This window comes from Gossypium raimondii, chromosome 2 (assembly GCF_025698545.1).
Source record: "Gossypium raimondii isolate GPD5lz chromosome 2, ASM2569854v1, whole genome shotgun sequence".
In the NCBI taxonomy this organism is placed as follows: domain Eukaryota; kingdom Viridiplantae; phylum Streptophyta; class Magnoliopsida; order Malvales; family Malvaceae; genus Gossypium; species Gossypium raimondii.
Genome location: NC_068566.1, coordinates 38,302,219 through 38,321,935, shown reverse-complemented (window position 1 = coordinate 38,321,935; position 19,717 = coordinate 38,302,219). Strand labels below are relative to the sequence as shown.

The 19,717-nt window shown below is 32.3% G+C and overlaps 3 protein-coding genes across 4 annotated transcripts; 1 reads left to right on the top strand and 2 right to left on the bottom strand.

Annotated features, from left to right (window-relative positions):
- Positions 1-446: 446 nt before the first annotated feature.
- Positions 447-1,674, bottom strand: LOC105788656 (uncharacterized). Its single transcript, XM_012615620.2, has 3 exons — positions 1,516-1,674; positions 775-1,356; positions 447-676 (listed from the first exon to the last, which is right to left on the bottom strand). The coding sequence occupies exons 2-3, from the start codon at positions 1,213-1,215 to the stop codon at positions 584-586; spliced, it is 534 nt and encodes a 177-aa protein (XP_012471074.2). The 5' UTR covers positions 1,216-1,356; positions 1,516-1,674; the 3' UTR covers positions 447-583.
- Positions 1,626-4,844, bottom strand: LOC105788655 (protein FRIGIDA). Its single transcript, XM_012615619.2, has 3 exons — positions 3,776-4,844; positions 2,693-2,868; positions 1,626-2,610 (listed from the first exon to the last, which is right to left on the bottom strand). The coding sequence occupies exons 1-3, from the start codon at positions 4,746-4,748 to the stop codon at positions 1,789-1,791; spliced, it is 1,971 nt and encodes a 656-aa protein (XP_012471073.1). The 5' UTR covers positions 4,749-4,844; the 3' UTR covers positions 1,626-1,788.
- Positions 4,845-10,931: 6,087 nt separating this feature from the next.
- LOC105788653 (respiratory burst oxidase homolog protein C) lies at positions 10,932-18,218 on the top strand. 2 transcript variants are annotated; one of them, XM_012615618.2, is made up of 12 exons: positions 10,937-11,762; positions 11,852-12,008; positions 12,087-12,135; positions 12,213-12,326; positions 12,402-12,827; positions 12,897-13,280; positions 13,372-13,467; positions 13,559-13,674; positions 13,742-13,844; positions 13,998-14,071; positions 17,254-17,816; positions 17,903-18,218. In XM_012615618.2, exons 1-12 carry the CDS (start codon positions 11,195-11,197, stop codon positions 18,010-18,012), a joined length of 2,760 nt encoding a protein of 919 aa, XP_012471072.1. In that variant the 5' UTR covers positions 10,937-11,194; the 3' UTR covers positions 18,013-18,218. The 2 variants fall into 2 exon arrangements, with proteins under 2 accessions (XP_052483432.1, XP_012471072.1); XM_052627472.1 differs by lacking the exons at positions 13,998-14,071; positions 17,903-18,218 and having other exon boundaries at positions 10,932-11,762; positions 17,254-17,453.
- Positions 18,219-19,717: the final 1,499 nt, after the last annotated feature.

Here is a 19,717-nt window from a genome sequence, read left to right as displayed (position 1 = left end):
TAAAATCTAAATCGTTTATTAAAAACAACCGCTTTACGAGGTGACCCGATCACACCTCATAAAAAAGGATTGGTGGCGACTCCCATTTTCGCTTTCTTTTTCAAAGTCCAAGTCAACCCGTTTTTTATCAAAAAAATGGTGTCAACATAGATCATCGTAGAAAGTAATTAGAACTAGAAGTTCAAAAAATAATTCACTTTATTGCAAGTTAACTATTAAATGTATTTACTGACCTAATGAGAATAACCAAATGTTATATACCAATTAATATTTTGATTTGAATTAAAGTCTCAATAAGATAATCTATTAGAATAAATGAAAGTAATCCTGCTGAAAGCATGGTAGATCGATTTATTCCAAAGATGAAAATAATAAATCTAGATAGTCATATAGTGGAAGCGATAATAAATTTTTTAAAAAAAACATGTTAACCTAAATTTTGGGAATAAATTTAAATATCTAAAATATTTATATTAAAATCAAAGTGAATTTAAATGTCTTCCCATACATAAAAATGTCAGAAATCAAAACAACTACTCATCTCAAATATCCTGTTTGGTACTGTGTCCTTGTCTTGTGAGATTTATGCCTTGAGCACGTCCTGGTCATTGCAATTCAAAAGCATGCACTGTCTCTTATACCTTGCGCTATCTTTTAGAGCTATGTCCTCGTATATCTGCAAACATACGATTGAGAGCGGAGAGTTAAATGATAGCTGCAAAACAACATTATGATCGTTAGCATGCGAGTTGAGAGAGATTTCAAAAGCAGAACCTTCTTGTGCTGACGGGGAAGTTTGCACCATTTCTGGCTCAGTCTTTTGCTTGCGTCACCGAAAGAAGAAGATTGAACCGAATCCCAACTGGCCATTACAAAGAATACATAGGAATTGCATGGCTTAACAGGACAAGTACGCCTTTGAAGCAATTTGTCGAGCACAATGTCTGCCCTTTCCTTCTTTTTCCTCTTCTCTTTCATTGTCCTACTAGGTTTCTCACCAGAAATCCGAGGGCAACTGTACTTCACCTGAGATATCGCCCCACTCCTTAGCCTTGTCATTATACTCCCTCTCTTACTTGTCTCTGACTCTACGTTATTTTCAAGTTCAACCCCATGGTTCTCATTCTCTAGAGTCTGATTTTCTATTTGTTGACCTCTTTTGGGAGTTTGATAGGAAGAGGAACTTGAATTCCGGCAAGACATGTTATTCTCCATGGAATTCAAACTCGGAAAGCGGGAGTGAGTTTGATTATGGGGCGAGTATTTGTTATGCAGGATATTGAATTTGAAAGAGAACTGCAAATTCCCAGTGTCACCCTCAACTTCAATGGTGCTTCCATTGAGAAATCCGGACAACTGCAAAGGCACGGAAGACATTGAAAGTGATGATTCTGGGATTTCCTCCGAAAGTATTGCTTGAAACTGGAATCAAAACAACGCAAAGTCGTTTTGATTATTAAAAAGTACCAAATGGTGTTTCAAGAAAAGAAATGGCAGCCGTTGGCCTTTACATGCCTTTTCGCAGAAGATGGTGATCCATGACCCCAACCAGTACGACAGTTCGACCTCTCCAAACAACAAACTCCTCTGACAATCCAAGTTGAACACAAAACAATAACATTGGCTTATCCGGTTCAACAAATTGCCTTCATTGCGATAAATATAAACAAGTAATCAGATTAAGTATCCTCCTGGCTCGAAAGGAACAAAAAGAACATAGAGGATTTTAATCTTTCTCTCTATAATCTATTAAGTAAAATGAAAGACACAACTAGGTACTATTATTTACTAATACATATAGGATGACTGATGGACAGGCGCAACATTTGGCAATGTGCTAGACCGGTGAGAGTTACTGCTGTAAGGCTCATTTTCCCCTATAGAATCAGCAAACCGATATAGATCTGCTGATGTCCTGTCAGTAGTATCGGGCAAACCAACAAAGCCTTCTATAGATGCTGATGACCCGTATAAACTAGCGAATCTCATGGATGTGGCGGATTGCCCACCTGAGTGTTGTCGCCGTCCTCCATATGGCAGAGCACTACTAATCGTTTGCTCAGCCTTATTGAATTCAATCTCCCCATGAGCCCTGGAATAAGAACTTCTTGAGATGGCACCTATGCTCGTCATCATACTGCTGCTTCCAACACCATTTATTCCTACCATCTGGGCAACTCCATTTCGAGGTAAAGAACCAACAGTTAGTCCATGTGGTACAGCTGATGCAGCAGGATAACTAGTGGCGACACGACCAGAAATAGCACTTTCGTACAACCTCATGCCTTCAGTGAGACTAGTAGCAAGTTGCTCATGCAACCCATTGACATGAGAAGAATTAGGCAAGGGTGACCCTATGGTGGCAAACCGTGAACGTTTCATTTCTTGACTCTTAACCCTACTCGAGGACCCCATTTCATCCAGTTTTCTCTTTGGTATCATTTTCCTTTCCTCTATCCTTTTATGCAGTTCAGCATTTTCTTCTTCCAACTTGACTATCTTCTCTTCAATTTGCCACGAACCAAGAAACTTTGCTACATCACTACTGCAATCTTCTGAATATCGGACTACGGATTTCAAAGCATCTAATTGTCTTTCATTAGCCATTCTCTGCAAAGTGATGATAAGATCAATGCAATATAAAGTAATGTATACATGACGATAGTGTGACAGCAGATTAAAAGGACAATACCAGTGCAAAGGGAGAATTTTGTGCTTCCTGCTTTGCCCTCTTGAATGATTTTGCAGACTCTTGCAAGAATATAGTCAAAATTTTCTTAAGGGAGCATTTATCCTCAAGCCCAAAGATGGAAGCAACATCAACAGCTTCAACATGCATTCCATTCTTCGCCATAACCTCTATGATATCTAAAGCAGACAAAAGTATCATAAGACCCAATACCATCCATCCCGACTCCCAATGAAAAAAATTATTAATAATAATCATATCAATTACAAATCAGATGCAGCCATATTTAGTTCATCACAGCCTTTATATGATAAAGAAAAGGATGCCCAATTTCTATGAGAATTCTCCTTTGAAAGGTTAAATACATTCTTCCAAACTATTTTTTTCTACAAGAAAAGGCCATTGAGCACATAGCCCTGCTGCCCCCTCAATATCATGAAACTCTCATAACATCAAGAAGATTCAAATAAGGAAGTCTTGCACTATAATAACAGAGACATCATGAGCAAAAAGAAGTTTACAGAACCTAATATACACGGACCAATAAAGCCTCTTTCTCTAGACCCCACTTGTATTCGAAAAATCCACCATTTAACTAGCAGCTAACTTCCTCCAAACCCTTAACATTCTCTATCCATTAACAGAGATCACCAATTCATTATGTAGGAATCGCAGTTCATTTAGAAACCAAATCTTCTAGCTATATGAAGTAAGACCAAACATCATCTAAATGATAGAGTAATTTACTTATCTCCAGGCATGAATATAACAAAATCTTGGGGTAGCTCAGAGCAGGCCAACGGCTGAAAACAGATTCTAAGGCTCAAAAACAAAGAATATAAAGTTTATAGTTAAAATGGTAGTTCATAATTCATTTGCTAAAAACTCCACTCCACTCCACCACGAACCTATGGGATCATAATATACATAAAACTATGGCAAAATTCAAACTCCTTGAACAGATTAAGCCTTCATACTTTGAAAACTAAAAAGCAGGCGTCAAAATACATTTTTTAACTACTATATAAGAACAATGACGCTCCATCCATCAAAATCACAACTTTATAAGCAATAACGTGCAAATACCAGGCATTTTATCAGGGAGTACGGGAGAGGCCTTTAAGGCATCCGAAATAGCCCTGAGATTACACAAGCGCAGCAAATTCCCCAAGTCCTCAATCCGAAACACTTTTGGAATCCCAAAACCAGCAACGAAAAGCAACAAGCCCCTAGCATCAACTTCACTGGCCTTAGCCAATCCACCCTCATTAATCAACCTCTTTCGCCACGCAATGGCTCCATTCTCCGCTTCTGCCTTAAGGTTTCCCGCAATCTTAACCTTACCTTCAGCGTGAAACCCTCCCATCATCAAAAGGAAAAACTCCAAAGCCAAAACCGAAGCTAGCCTTGCCGGAATCATGGGCGAGTCCTTATCATAAGCCTTTATTCCTTGTAGAAAGAACCTCCCAATGCAATCAAGAACCAATCTGGCGGGTTCTGGGGCAAGCTTTAGAGCCTCAGGAACTTCTTCTCGAAGCTTAGCAACGTTCGATAAATGGGTGGCAATGTATTTGCGAAGTCCTTTACTACACATCGTCCCGCAGAGGCTTTGAATTTCAGAACGCGAGGATTTCGGAGGAGAAGCTGTGTCGGGTCCTTTTTTCTCCGTTTCACCATCAGTCTCCGTTGCTTTGGGCGGGGATTGGGTTTCAATTTCTGGGAGTTTTTGTTGTTGCGGTTCATACAATTTGGAGTCGATGGCTTGGTTGATGAAATCGAGGTGTTTGGTTAAGTCGTCGAATCTGCATTGGAAAGCGTGGATTGCGGAGGAGAGGGAGGCAAGGTCGTCCATGGATTTCAAGAAATGGGGTTTCCCATGTTGCTGCGGTGGTGGTGGTGGTGATGGCGGTTGTTGTTGATGTTCCGGTTCGGTTTTGAGAACCGCTAACGGTTGAAGAAGGGGTTCCGGCGGTGGTAGGGACAGCGGCGATGGAAGAGGTTCTTGGTTGATGGAGGGGAGGGAATTGAGTTGGAGGAAAGGCTGGGAAGGCTTGGCCATGAGAGCAGGAGTGTAGATGAGAGCAGAAGGGCTTTAATGGCGAATTTAGCCGCAGAAGCTAAACTCTTCGAGTTGCAGTTAAAGGGGGAGTAATTTATACGATCTTTCTTACTTGATTTTTATTTCATAAATTTGTTTTGGGGCTTTGCTGGCCGTTACAACGGGGTGGCATTGGGCCTATTCGGCTTTCAGTAATAAAACGCTTATGCTCCCAAAATGACTCAATATGATGGAATCTTAATCCACATATATGTTTCATTTATTTTTAATTCTAATTTATAAATTTCTCTAAATATCATTATTCAAATTCGAATATGAATCAAATATTACTAATCATATGATATCCAAATTAATAAAAATTTCTTATTTCAAAATTTCTATTCATTTTTCGAATATTCAAATCCGCAAAAATCGAAATTAGAATATGCTTTTTTTATAATCATTAGATTCGGATATATTTATTTGGATAATGTATATACAGAATATTTGTCCCATTCGCTCTAAATCCGCAATAGGTAATAATTTTAAAATTCAACTCTAAATAAAAGTCAAATTCCCGATATCCAATTTTATAAAAAAAAATAAATTGGATATTTGAATCTGCCATTCAAATTGTCACCCTGAGAACATCTAATGCTTGGCAAAGAAAATTGATGGATGTTTGGTTTTTCTATTAGAACTGGTGTGTGCTAATTTGTTTCGACGTGTTGCTCAGATTTATTGATATTTAGAAAATATATTTAATATATGTATTAAAAATGTTCACAAATATCAAATGAATAAATTTCAATTATGAAATATTCATGCCCTAGTCGATGTATAATATTCTAATAGAAGCTTTTATTATTTAATACCATAATGATTTTAAATAACATATTGTACTGCAAATTGATAGTGGAATACTCTCTTCGAAGACCCTATAAATGTAGAAAAAGCTTTCGAACTACATAAATAATTTCTATGTTCATCTCTATTTTACTCTTTTCATTGTTCATCTAGTTACAATTGAAAATGCAACTAACAATCAACTTCAATGAATTCTCTAGTGATGTCAGAGCTAAACACTTAAAGATCTTGGCATTGAATTGCTCAAGAGATGGAAGAAACAACAATCTTGAGACCCATGCTTGATGGCTCTAACTACGCCTATTGAAAAACATGTATGAGAGCCTTCATAAAATCAATTGATGAAATTGCTTGGAAGGTTGTTTTATTAGATTGGGGACCACATACTCAATTAACGGAGTTCAAATATCAAACTTGAAATCACTAACGAAAGCAAATCAACCAATTACTACTCAAAGACCTTGAATGTAATATTCAATGGTGTGTAGATTCTACTCATGAGGCTTGGACCATTCTCGAAATAGCTCATGAAGGCACCACTTTTGTGAAACTATTGAAACTCTAAATATTAACATCCAAATTTGAAAATATTAAATGAAGAAATAATTCTTTTTTATTTTTATAGTAAATTAAGTGACATCTCTAATCAAGCTTGTGGACAAAAAGTAAATACTAACTTTTTTTTATATATATTATGCATGTTTATTTTTTTCATGTTCGGGGTTCGTGGCTGTTGATCTTCCCAAAAATGTTATATTCAAGATTTGAATCTACATTCCCCTAAAAAGTGCAATATGTCTTATCCTTATACCCAACCACCTATCGGTAAATACTAACTTTTTTATACATATAACTAATAACTTTTTTTTATACAATATAGCAAAATACAGAACAGGAAAAGTATAGTCAAATTTGTTATTATTTTACATTGATTACCTTTAAATTTCCCAACTCAATCCGTACATAATTTTGAATTAGTTCACTTAATTCCCATTTTTCAATTAATAGTCCTTATTACCTCTCAGTCTGCGTTTTCATTATACACTTTCCCACTCAGCAATCCACCTAAAATAGCGTTTATATATAAAAGTTTGGGTTTAATTCCCTTAGTAGGTCCCTCTGCGTTTCCAACGTTACAATATCAGCACTTCCATGTAGGGGTGAGCGTTCGATCGAATCGAATCGAATGAAAAAATTTCGAGTTTTTGACGAATCCTATTTTATTATCCTAACTTGATTTGAAATTTTCTCAAATTGAGTCGAGTGTAATGGAATTCGAATCTAATCGAATAGAATATATTTGTTAGAGTTAAATTAAAAAAATGATTTTGGGTCCTTATAACCACTATCAACCACCGTAATCAAATTTGTTATTAACTTTCATCCCCTCATAATTTATTTATTAATCTTTTATACACAAGTTAGCTTCTTTGCTTGCTTAGTTGCTTCAATTATCTTCCGATTATTGCCACTTGTATTCTAAAATTTAAAAAGTATATTAAATATAAAAAAATGTGATTTTTAATAAAAGTTATCTTAAAGATAAAATGTGAAATTGGTACCAACATAAAATTTTAACACAAATATTTTATAGCATCGTCAATAAATCAAATTTAATAAAAATTATAAAGATTCAATATGATTAAACAATTCAATAATATAAATAGTAAAAATTTTAAATTTAATTTAATAATATAAATAGTAAATATAAATAAAATTATTACTATTTAGGTTTAGGGATTTTTTGGATGATTTTAATTTTTGATTTGGGGATAAAAGGTGAGAAGTAAAAGTTTTGGGGGAAAGTAAAAAGTTTTGGGGGTTGAAAGAGCAAATTTTTTTGGGGGGGAAGGGGGGTGGGATGGGAGAGGAGTAAAAATTTTGAGGAGAAAGTGGGAAGGAGTAAAAGTTTTGGGGGAAAGTAAAGAAGTTTGAGAGTTTGGGGTAAAAATGTAAAATATTATAGTTTGATATTCTATTTATTCGAGTTATTCGAATTCAAAAACCAAACTCGATACGAACTCTAAATTTGAAGAAAAAAATTCGAGTTGACTCGAATAATTCGATTAATTCGAATAACTTGATTCTTTTAACTCAAAAATCGATTTTTTTCGATTTTTTCGAATCGAATCAAGTTTACTTCCTTGTTTTTTTAATTCCAACATTTAGTCTCTTAAACATTTTATTCAATTAAATATTTCCAAATTTAAAGTTCATAACAAGTATGTATTGACTCTTATTATTTAAATATTATTATTAAGCTTATTAAAACTTAAAAAATTCAGTACTTATGCCTTTATGTATAAAAATTACATAGAAAATAATTTTATAATATTGGTTTCAACAATTATGTTACATGTTTTAAAATTTTTAACCATAAACATAAATAACTATATATTTATTTTTATTAAAAACTTTATTTTAAAATATAATTCGTAACCTTCAAATTTCATTAAATTTTGCAAAAAAACATGTTCATAAATTATTTTCCATTCCACATAAATATTGAAATTACATTAAGTAATAAAAAAACTTATACAATATTAAAATTGATTAGGTAAAATAAGGATTTACTCACATATCATTTTAAAAAATAATAACAATTTAAAGAATCCAAAAAAGTGATTGTTATTTAAATCGAAATACAATTTATGGAATCTTTTTTATTTAGTAGCTAAATTAATTAATTTTTTAATAACATCTTAAAGTTGAGAAATTTTCCCGGAGTTTTGCAGCTGGTCATAAGTTAGCCTTGGTTAATTGGATTGATTGTTGTCAACTTCTCTCTCATGGGGGATTAGGTCTTCGACGTCTCAAGGAACAAAATGAGTCATTTTTACTTAAATTGGGATATTATCTGCTTTATGAGTAAGTTTACAGAAAATTACTCGGTAGATATTTAGAGAGGTAAGTGTTTTTTTGTTTGGAGATCCCTTGCTAAGGTTTGATCAATGGGTGATACCTGGATCACGGAGCTTGGTCATTTGATTAAATTTTTTCATAACACTACTCTTATTGGTGGTTCTTTTACTCTCAGGGAGGTGAGGACTGGTGATGGTAGTTGGAATTATTTGGATAATGATATCATTTCTTATATTGCACGCATCCCAACACCGAATGCTTGAGCAGGGCAGGATGCTTTGATTTTGAAACGGCCTACTAAGAATACTCTTATGAAAGATTGCTTACACCCAATGGAGAACAAATGGAAGCTTGCATGGAAATGAGTCAATTAGAAATCCATATATTTGAAATTTGCATCAATTATAAGTAAAAGTAAGAGAAAAAGGGTGCTAAAAAGAACCCATAAATTCTATCACTATAAATCTTACATAAAATTAAACACAAAATAATAGTTGAGGTTGGTGTTCAAAATATTAGCTCATATCTGGATGTTTATATTGAATACTTCGATTTCTTAGCTTATGAGACCCTAATTCCTTAACACCAAAATTTACAGATTAATCTACATTTGCCATTTATGGATTACTCACTACTCACTTTCCGCTATTAATATATTCTGAGCATCACATCTTCGACTAGTTGTTACTGTAACCTTTATTAATGAAATTTATTTATTATTATTATTAATATTAATATTAATATAAAATTTAAATTTTATACATTTCTTTTGAACTTTTAGAATTAGGATAAAATTGAGACCATTTGTAAATTTTGAGGATTAATTTTTAAAATTATAACTAAATCGCTATCATATGTAAAAATTGAGAGCTAAATTTATTATTTTACGATTTTTTAACTGCCACATTAGCTTGCCTTTTGTGGTTTAATGGGAGTGATCAAAATGACCAAACTATATAATGTGGGTGCTTAAATTGTAAATTTTTTTATTTTGGGTACCTAAAATAAATTTTTTATAGTTAAATGACTATTTGTGTGGCTTGCCCAAAAATTATATGCATATCATATGATCATACATATTGCAGGTAAATAAATAAAAAATATTTCATACAAAATTCATTTACATATCACAAAATAGGGGTAAATTAGAAAAAAAGAAAGCCGTTTTAAAAATTAATTAGAGATTTAAGCAGTTTCTTTCCAAATTTAGGGAAATAGGTTGATTTTGAAGAGAGTACTCATTTTACAAAATGCTTTTCTTTACTAATTTGACATAATTAGTTTTTTGTTAGATGATTAAATATATTGAGTCACGTATTCGAATCTTTTTCTATTTCATGTTTTAAATTTTTAATTAATGTTTTAATTAATAAATATATTGTTTTCAACTTTTTTAATTCACCTTGATAGTCAATAACTCTTTTATTTATATAAATAAAATAATTAATATGTAATTATATAATAAGATATATTATGTATATCATTATGTTAAAAATATTTTAATTAATAACTCCTTTATTTATTATTTTTTAAAATATATTTTATTTTAAACTAATTTGTTTGATATATTTTTCTTTATATAATAAATATTTATTTTCTCCTCCTACATTGTGGGTATGGTAAATTCTAATATTATAAAATCAAAATTATTTTTATTACATATATATATATATATATAATTAAAGGAGTTATTATTTAAAAATATTTTAACATAACAATATATAAAAAATAATATTTTATTATATAATACATATTTATTTATATAAAATAAAAGAGTTATTAATAAAAAGATGAATTTAAAAACTTGAAAATAATATATTTATTAGTTAAAATTAAAAAAGTTTAAAACAACATGAAATAAGAAAATACAAATGTTAGTAGGGAAAAATCAAACCAAGACTCAAAAATAAAACCAATAACATTTAACCATTTGACCAAAGGAGTTTATAAATCAAGTTATTAAAAAAAATGCATTTTCAGTCACGTTAGCAAAAAAGCGCTTCTTGCAAGATGTATTTTCTGTTTTTTCTTTCAAAATCAATTTATTTCTCTGAATATAAAAAAATGGCTTAAAATCTTAATTATTTTCTAAAAATGGCATATATTACTAATTTACACTATAATAAATATTATATATAAATAAAAAATATTGAATATAAAATTCATATTCATACCATATGATAATATTACTTATATTTATGAAATTTGTATACATATTTTATAAACATAAATATTCCTATTAAAATAAAAAATCGAAAAAATTAAAAATATTAAACTTAAAAATATCCTAATCTAAAATAATTCAAAAAGAAAAACTTAAATCCAAAAAAGCAAAATCCCAACCCACATATTTACCCCCCAAATAGTCGAGGACAATAATGGATGCAAATAATAACATTAAACCACCACCCCACCCAAAAAAGGAAGAAATTTTTTAAACTATTGGTCTTAAGCTAGTGTTTCAAGCACATGTAAGATCATTGTCGACTGATAATAACTCAAAGACACATTGAACCTCCATTACGGAGCACTATGAGTGCCTGGTCAAACTAAAACCTTCATTTGTCGACCCTTGTTGAAGATTTTACCGTGAGCTCTGTATATATTGACAAACTTTGGTTGCTCCCTTCACATGCAGAGACAAGTAGCCAATTAAAAGATTTGTGATAATTGTCTATGTTTTCTTCTAGTTTTCATTCTGTTTACTGAGCTAACTGGGAGAATTGAAATCAAGTTACATGCAGAAAATGAGTTCAGATGATGGAATTTATCACCATCATCATTCTGGCAAAGAGGTTTTAGGAACCGATAAAGTGCCCCATATCGGTCCATTGAGTGGCTCTTTGAACAAAAGGGCAGGGCGGAAAGGTTCCCGGTTTAACCTCCCCGGCTCAAGTTCTTCCAAAGGCGATGACTATGTTGAGATTACCCTGGACGTTGGCGATGATTCCGTGGCGGTTCACAGTCTAAAGGCAACAAATGGAGATGATTTGCAAGACGACGCTGAGCTAACTTTGCTGGCTAAAGGTCTTGAGAAGAAATCTAGCGTGGGTTCATCAATGGTGAGGAATGCTTCGGCAAAGATTAAGCAAGTGGGACAAGAATTGAAGCGCTTAACATCGTTATCCAAGAAGCCTTCTCGCTTTGATAGGACAAAGTCTGCAGTAGCTCATGCTCTAAAGGGGCTTAAGTTTATAAGCAAGACTGATTGTGGACATGGATGGGTTGCTGTGGAGAAGCTGTTTGATGAAATTTCTGCTTCTAACAATGGAGTTTTGCCTCGTTCACGATTTGGCGAATGCATAGGTAGGTTTCGAAATAATAATCAACATCCAAATCTAAACTATTGAGTTTTGGACTAAATAGTTGCAGACGTGCTTCAAATGCAATTGCAGGAATGGAGTCAAAGGAATTTGCTGGGCAGTTGTTTGATGCTCTTGCTCGAAAACGAAACCTTCAATTTGATTCCATTGATAAGGCTCACCTCAAAGAGTTTTGGGATCAGATCTCGAATCAAAGCTTCGATGCCAGGCTTCAAACTTTCTTTGACATGTAAATTTTGCCGTTTCTTTTTGTTAACTTTTCTTAGATTAATTGTTTTATCAATAAATCATGCACCTCGAGTTGCAGGGTGGATAAAGATGCAGATGGAAGAATTACTGAGGAGGAAGTTAAAGAGGTATGGGACCTTAATTGCAGCAAATTCAAGAAAGCTGACCATATAATTTATATCTCACTCTTGACTTACTTTTACAGATTATCAGTCTCAGTGCCTCTGCAAACAAACTCTCAAACATCCAGAAACAAGCTGAGGAATATGCAGCCTTGATTATGGAAGAATTAGACCCTGACAACCTAGGATTCATCATGGTAAATTCAAGCTAGTCCGAGTACCATTACATTTTGGCTTCATTTCAGTGACCAGGATTTTTTCATTTTAAGCAGATACACAATCTGGAAATGCTCCTGTTGCAAGGACCAGACCAATCTGTAAGAGGAGAAAGCCGGAACCTTAGCCAAATGCTAAGCCAGAAGCTTAAGCCTACATATGACTACAACCCAGTGAGGAGATTCTACCGAGACACCATGTATTTCTTGCTAGATAACTGGCAGAGAGTGTGGGTGATGGCCCTCTGGATTGGGGCCATGTGTGGTCTGTTTACATACAAATATATCGAGTATCGACAGAGGGAAGATGTGTTTGAAGTAATGGGGCATTGTGTTTGCTTTGCCAAAGGTGCCGCTGAGACACTTAAATTGAACATGGCTTTGATATTGCTACCAGTCTGTCGTAACACCATAACCTGGTTAAGGAACAAGACCAAGTTAGGAGCTGTTGTTCCTTTTGATGACAACCTCAACTTCCATAAGGTAACAAGGAACATGTTTTCTGGTATTAAGAACTGAATGAATGGGGTTCATTTGATTGCTTCATTACAGGTAATTGCAGTTGGAATTTCAATTGGGGTTGGCATACATGGGATTTCCCATTTGGCATGTGATTTTCCCAGACTGCTTCATGCCACACCTGATGAGTATGAACCAATTGAAAAATATGTTGGAGAACAAGCCAAGAGCTACTGGCATTTTGTGAAGCATATTGAAGGGGTAACTGGGGTTATAATGGTGGTTTTAATGGCCTTTGCTTTCACGCTCGCCACGCCTATGTTCAGGCGGGGTAGGATGAAGCTTCCAAAGCCTCTAAACAAGCTCACTGGCTTCAATGCCTTCTGGTATTCTCACCATTTATTTGTCATTGTTTATACTCTCCTCATCGCGCATGGAATCAAGCTCTTCTTGACCAAGAAATGGTACAAGAAAACAGTAAGCAATGAATATAATCACTTTAAATTCCAGATATTCAATATACATTAAACAAAAAACTCACTTTTCTTTCCCTTTTTGGAAATGACAGACTTGGATGTACTTGGCAATTCCAGTTTTCCTATATATATGTGAAAGATTGACAAGATTGCTTAGATCAAGCATCGAGGCTGTTACCATACAAAAGGTAAGCAAATTTAGTTTAATTGATTATAAAACTAGTTTCAAGTTTGAATCCCAGTATGACCATTATAGTTGTATTGTTGAAAACTTAATAGGTTGCTGTTTATCCTGGAAATGTACTAGCACTTCACATGTCAAGGCCCCGTGGATTTAGATACAAGAGTGGACAATACATTTTTGTTAATTGCGATGTTGTGTCGCCATTTGAATGGTAAGAGCTTTCTTAGCCCGTAATTGTATTGACTCAAGCCTGACCATTTTTTCTCACATGGAGACAGGCACCCATTTTCCATTACTTCTGCACCGGGAGATGACTATGTGAGTGTTCATATTAGGACACTTGGTGACTGGACGGGACAACTCAGGACTGTATTTTCAAAAGTAACTTCTCTTACCTTACCTCTATTTTCCAACATTTAGATTAGATTAGTTTTGTTAATACCCAAGTTCCTACCTAACCCATATGACTTTTTTTTTTTTCTTTTCTTTCGATGAAAAACCCATAAAATTTAATCACGGAAAATGCCGTTCCAGGTGTGTAAACAACCTACTAATGGCAAAAGTGGCCTCCTTAGAGCCGATTGCTTGCAAGGAAACAACAACCCAGAGTAAGTTGAGATTGATACCAGGAAAAAGTATCTCTGAACTTAACTAATGGTGTTGATGAAGCATTAAAGTAGGGGTCTAATAATTTAACATGCAGTGAATAAGAGTTAGCTGAAAAGTTAGCACACAAATTTGCTTGTTTTAGTGGTGGTATAATTAAAGGAGAGCAAGTGAATTATAGTATACCCAATTCTGAGGAATAGTTGAAACATTGATAAGAGGAGTGAGGGAGCATGGCTGAATTGAGAATGAGTGACAATCTCATGTGAGATAGTCTAACAAGGATATGCCAAATTGATGCAATCTAGGCACATAATTGTTCACGTCCCCATCACAAACCCAGCTGGTCCACTATTGCATAATGCTCTATATTTTACCCCATGCACCCTTAGCATAATATATATAAATATATATAGGTATATATAATATTGACTTATTTGACATTCTAGTTTTACAATATATATATATATATATATATCTATATATTTCTCTTTTAGTCCTTGAATTTTTGTTGTTGATCAAATCATTCTAAAATGGATGGAAAATCAACGTTTGTTAATTTTATTAACGTGGTAGTCTACGTGTATGCTATATAAATAGTTAATTAATTTTTTAAAATTTTAAAAATATATTTTACATTTTTAATGATTTTATTTTTAAATAATTTTATCATTTTTACTTTAAAAATCAATTAATTACTAATATGGCATCCCATGACAATTCATGTGTATGCCATGCCAGTAAATTTAATATATATTAATTTTCCTATCCATTTTGGAGTGATTCAACAAAAATAAAATAAAGAGTTAAAATGATTTTTTTATAAAATTAAAGGGTCAAAAATCATTATGCCTATATATATAATAGTTTTATGACCTACACAAGCATGTGATATTATGATAAATTAATTTAGTAATTTTTATATAAATATCATTAAGAGGTATATATATTTTCAAAATATAAATAAATATAAAAAATGAATATATAAATATTTTTATATTTTTATTATTTATGACTTTGATGTGACGATTTTAAAACATATAATTCATCATTTAATTGTAAAATTAATTTTTTAATTATAACTTTTGATATAATCAATTAGGTATTATAAAGTTTGATCACAGAAATAATATAACTTTTGTACTAATAAATAAGACATATAAAATTTTATATTCGTAATTCTAAAATTTACTATTATTTTCTATTATCAATTATTATTTTATGTTATATATCATTTACTATTATTTTATTCATAATATCTTTTGTTTGTGTATTAAATTATTTATTACTACATTTTACTTTTATGTGATTAATTGGTTAGATATTATTTACTACTATGTTCTTCATCATTTACTTAATCGGTAACTATTTTACTAATTTTTTATTTGAAACATATTTTAACATCATATTAATAAAATTTTGACATAATGTCATATTTGATACTAGCACTTCAATGTGGTACCTAAATTATCAATATCTATTTTATTATGGTACTTGTACTTTAAAACTATCAAGATGTGTTCTATTAAGGTATTTAATGTTAACATCGTAATGAATTACTAAACCACCAATAAAAAATCGACATGTAGATTTTTTTCCAAATCGATAAATCTACATGGGTAATATAATATGATATGAAAAACTAAATAAATAATAATAATCATATGTTTATTTATTTATTTACTTTACTTTAATTTTTTTTGTTTGATTTAGTTTTTCACATCATCTAATATTACCCATGCGGGATTTTTAATTGGCTGGTTTAGCAACTCACTAACAATGTTAACACTGGGTACCACATTGGACATTTTATGAAAGTGCAAGTACCATAATAAAATGCATATTGGTAGTTCAAGTATCACATTAGACATTTTCAAAGAATATAATAAAATAATTTTTAAAAAGGAATATACTATTTTTTAATATTTATTAATTTAGGTTTAAATAAAATAAAAGAATATAAAATGAAGAGATTGTAATACTATTATTTAAAATAATTTTATACCATACTTCTTCTATATATCTTTTACTTTATATATTAAAGAGATAAAATTTTAATTTAAAATTGATTTTTATATATTTGTAAAATAGATAATCTATCAATTTTAATATATATAAACTTTATGCATATATACTTAAAATTTAAGAATTTTGCTAACCGTGTATCTCTTGAAAAAGGAATTTTAATTAATAAGTTGTAAAATTTAATATTTCTAAAATATATATATATAATTTGAAAATAAAAGTACAAAAGAGAATGATTTTTTTAAAGCTTTTTAGGTCTATTTGATTTATATATATATATATATATATTCATACATAAAATCTTCAAAATTTATTTATTTAAAAATTAAAATTAAAAATACAACAATTGTCCACTTGACGCATTTGCGAAGATGTTCATGGTGCCCATTCAGTGTTTTAGCAATGCTATATTCGTTGTTTGTCTATTCTCCTTGAAATACGGGGCCATATTTTATCCCTGCCTGCCTATCTCACGTAACTTACAAATCACCTCCATATCACAAAAACAATAGCATCAAGTTGTTGAAAATTAGCAATCAAAACCTTTGACTCATGCTACATGCCAATGAAGAAAATTTGGATATTTCACCTTGTTAGATAGTGGCAGTCACAAACCTCCTTTGATGGAAAGTGGATGTCCCTACCAACAGAATAATATATATATAGTCATTTTCATCTCTAGCTGTACATTACTTCTTTTTCATACCACTGTAGCTCAAATTATTGGGTTTAACATTTTAGGGATTACATAATAATTATAATTTTCAGAATGATTATATAAACTTGAATAAAAGTTTTTCATGTACTTTTAACTTAATAATTGTAATCAAAATTAAGTAAATGTCGACATGTTTAGAATAGAACAGGTGTCAGTTGAATCATATATTACTTAAAAAAAGAAGTAAAATCATAATTTGGAACTTGATATGCTCCATTTAAAAAGTTTTAGTAGAGCACTTAATTTCAAAAAGTTTAACCCTTACTTGATTATTTTAAAAGAAAATTAGATATTCATTTAAACACTTGTGTAAATGTTTGATTTTTATATGATGGATTAAACTTTATGAACAAGGTTGTGCCTCAATTTAAACATTTAGCTTATGACAAAGGAAAAGCAATAGATTGCTGAATATGTTCGATTGATGACTGAAATGTACAGATTCCCAAGAGTGCTAATCGATGGGCCATATGGAGCACCAGCACAAGACTACAAGAAATATGAAGTGGTTTTGTTAGTGGGTTTGGGGATTGGAGCAACCCCCATGATCAGCATTGTCAAGGACATTGTACACAACATCAGATCCATGGCGGAGGATGAAGATGAAGAACTGAGCAGTGCCCTGGAAAATGGGGTTGCCATAAATAATAAAACGAGTTCTCGATCTCCACCAAATCCAAAAACAAGAGAAAACTTCAAGACAAAGAGGGCTTACTTTTATTGGGTAACAAGGGAACAAGGCTCTTTTGATTGGTTCAAAGGCATCATGAATGAAGTAGCTGAAATGGACCATGATCATGTCATTGAGCTCCATAACTATTGCACCAGTGTTTACGAAGAAGGTGATGCTCGCTCTGCGCTCATCACCATGCTCCAGTCTCTCAACCATGCTAAAAACGGTGTCGATGTCGTCTCTGGTACACGTGTAAAATCGCATTTCGCCAAGCCAAATTGGCGCAGTGTCTACAAACACATTGCTGTTAATCACAACAACGCTCGAGTTGGTACGTACTACTACGCTGAACTAACCATTTTTAAACACAATACGGATGGTTTTAATATTAAATAGTTGGGGAAATGGTATTGGCAGGTGTGTTTTATTGTGGGGCACCGGCGCTAACCAAGGTGCTAAGCCAGCTAGCTTCAGATTTCTCTCACAAGACCTCCACCAAGTTTGATTTCCATAAGGAGAATTTTTAATCCACTTTTCGGATAAGGAGACGAGGTTAAATAATAAAATGATAGTCTTAAGCTAAAGCTCACTTTGAGAAACTTGTGTACACCTTTGATCCCACTTCTGTCTTGGTTGTATAAAGTTCTTCGGCCCACTTTTCTTGACCACCTATAACATGTTTCTATTATCTATCAAAAATATCAATAAAAAGTTGGACCACCATATTGGCTTATTGATTGGGATTTCTGGTGGACCAAAAAAATTGGGCTTAGCTCAAATACACTATTGCTCAACAAAGGACTAGGCCGATCCTAATGAGTTTATATAAAAAGACAATTTGACCCAAATAAGTAAGGACAAGGAACAGTGTCTTCTACAGGCTCTCAATCCTGTAAGCTCAAGCGCTTGCACAAGCACAACATATGGTACCCTCTTAGCTTTTCTTTTGCTAATGGGCTTTTCAACCTTAATAATACCAAAAAAAAAAAAAAATTATCTCAAATGAGATGTACATGAGATTATTTACTAAACTAGTATGTTTGTAATAGTTACCATGGATGATGCTTTACAAGTTGGCACCATCACTTTTTTTCCCAACAATCATCAGGCCATCATGATACCATAATAGGGTTTAAAAAAATCATTTTTTATTGGTGGTACCAACCTAAATGGCGGTACCAATATTACCTGTCATAATACAGGTAAAATACGAGTTTGAATTGGGTTGGAGGGTTGGAGGGGTGGAGGAGACTTGTCAGGCACCACCCAGGTGGAGGGATGCTATCAGGCAATGCCTAGGTGGAGGGACGCTGTCAAGTGGCACCAGACCCTATTTAAACAAAGCCTTCCTGAACAGTTTATCAATTAATTGATAAAAAGAAAGGAAAAAAATATTTGCAGAAAAAGAGAAAACAAAGAAGAATTTGTAAGGTAAGTACAATTTAATTTAATTTTATTATATTTTTTACAGTAAAATCTTGTTTTTCAAATAATTATTGAGAAATTTAATTTCTTTTACAGATTTAGTATTGAAGATGGATCATCAATTCTACGTACATGTGTATTTTGATGGAGTAATTTTAAGAACACAGTTGGTTGTATTTTTTAATCTCGTCAACAGATAGTAATAAGATTTAATAGAAATGTGTCAGTTAATGATATGAAAGAAAGTATCACTGAAAAAATTGTTGGATGTTGTGGAAGAAGGATGTTGAAACTATTCTACAAATTCCCAGTTTAGTCAAATCCTGTAACAGCCCGTTTTCAGTGAAATCAGAATAATGATTTCAAAACCACAAATCTGAGGTCAAAATATTTATTTTATTATTATTATAATGTTTACAACATGTTAGTAGTGTCATATAAAAATTTCGTGAATAAATTTTATCGTTTGCATGTTTAATTTGATAAAAATGACTAAATCGCGTAAAGTACAAAAGTTGTGTTATATTAGCTAAAGGTATTAAATAGCTATAGAAATTCAAAGTGGAGGTCCTTATAGGGTAATTAGACCATTAACATTACCAGTAGACAAAGATGGACATCTTTTAAGTGATTTTTTTAGGTTTAATTTAAGGTTAAATGTGTAATTTAGTAAATATGTTAATTAAACTAAAGAAAAGACAAAGTATCATCTTTCTATTTTCATCTTTGCACCGAAAATAAAGCTTAGAAACTCCATTGAAGAGGTTTCAAGGTTCGGCCAAGTCTTTGCTTGCATGTGAGTATAAT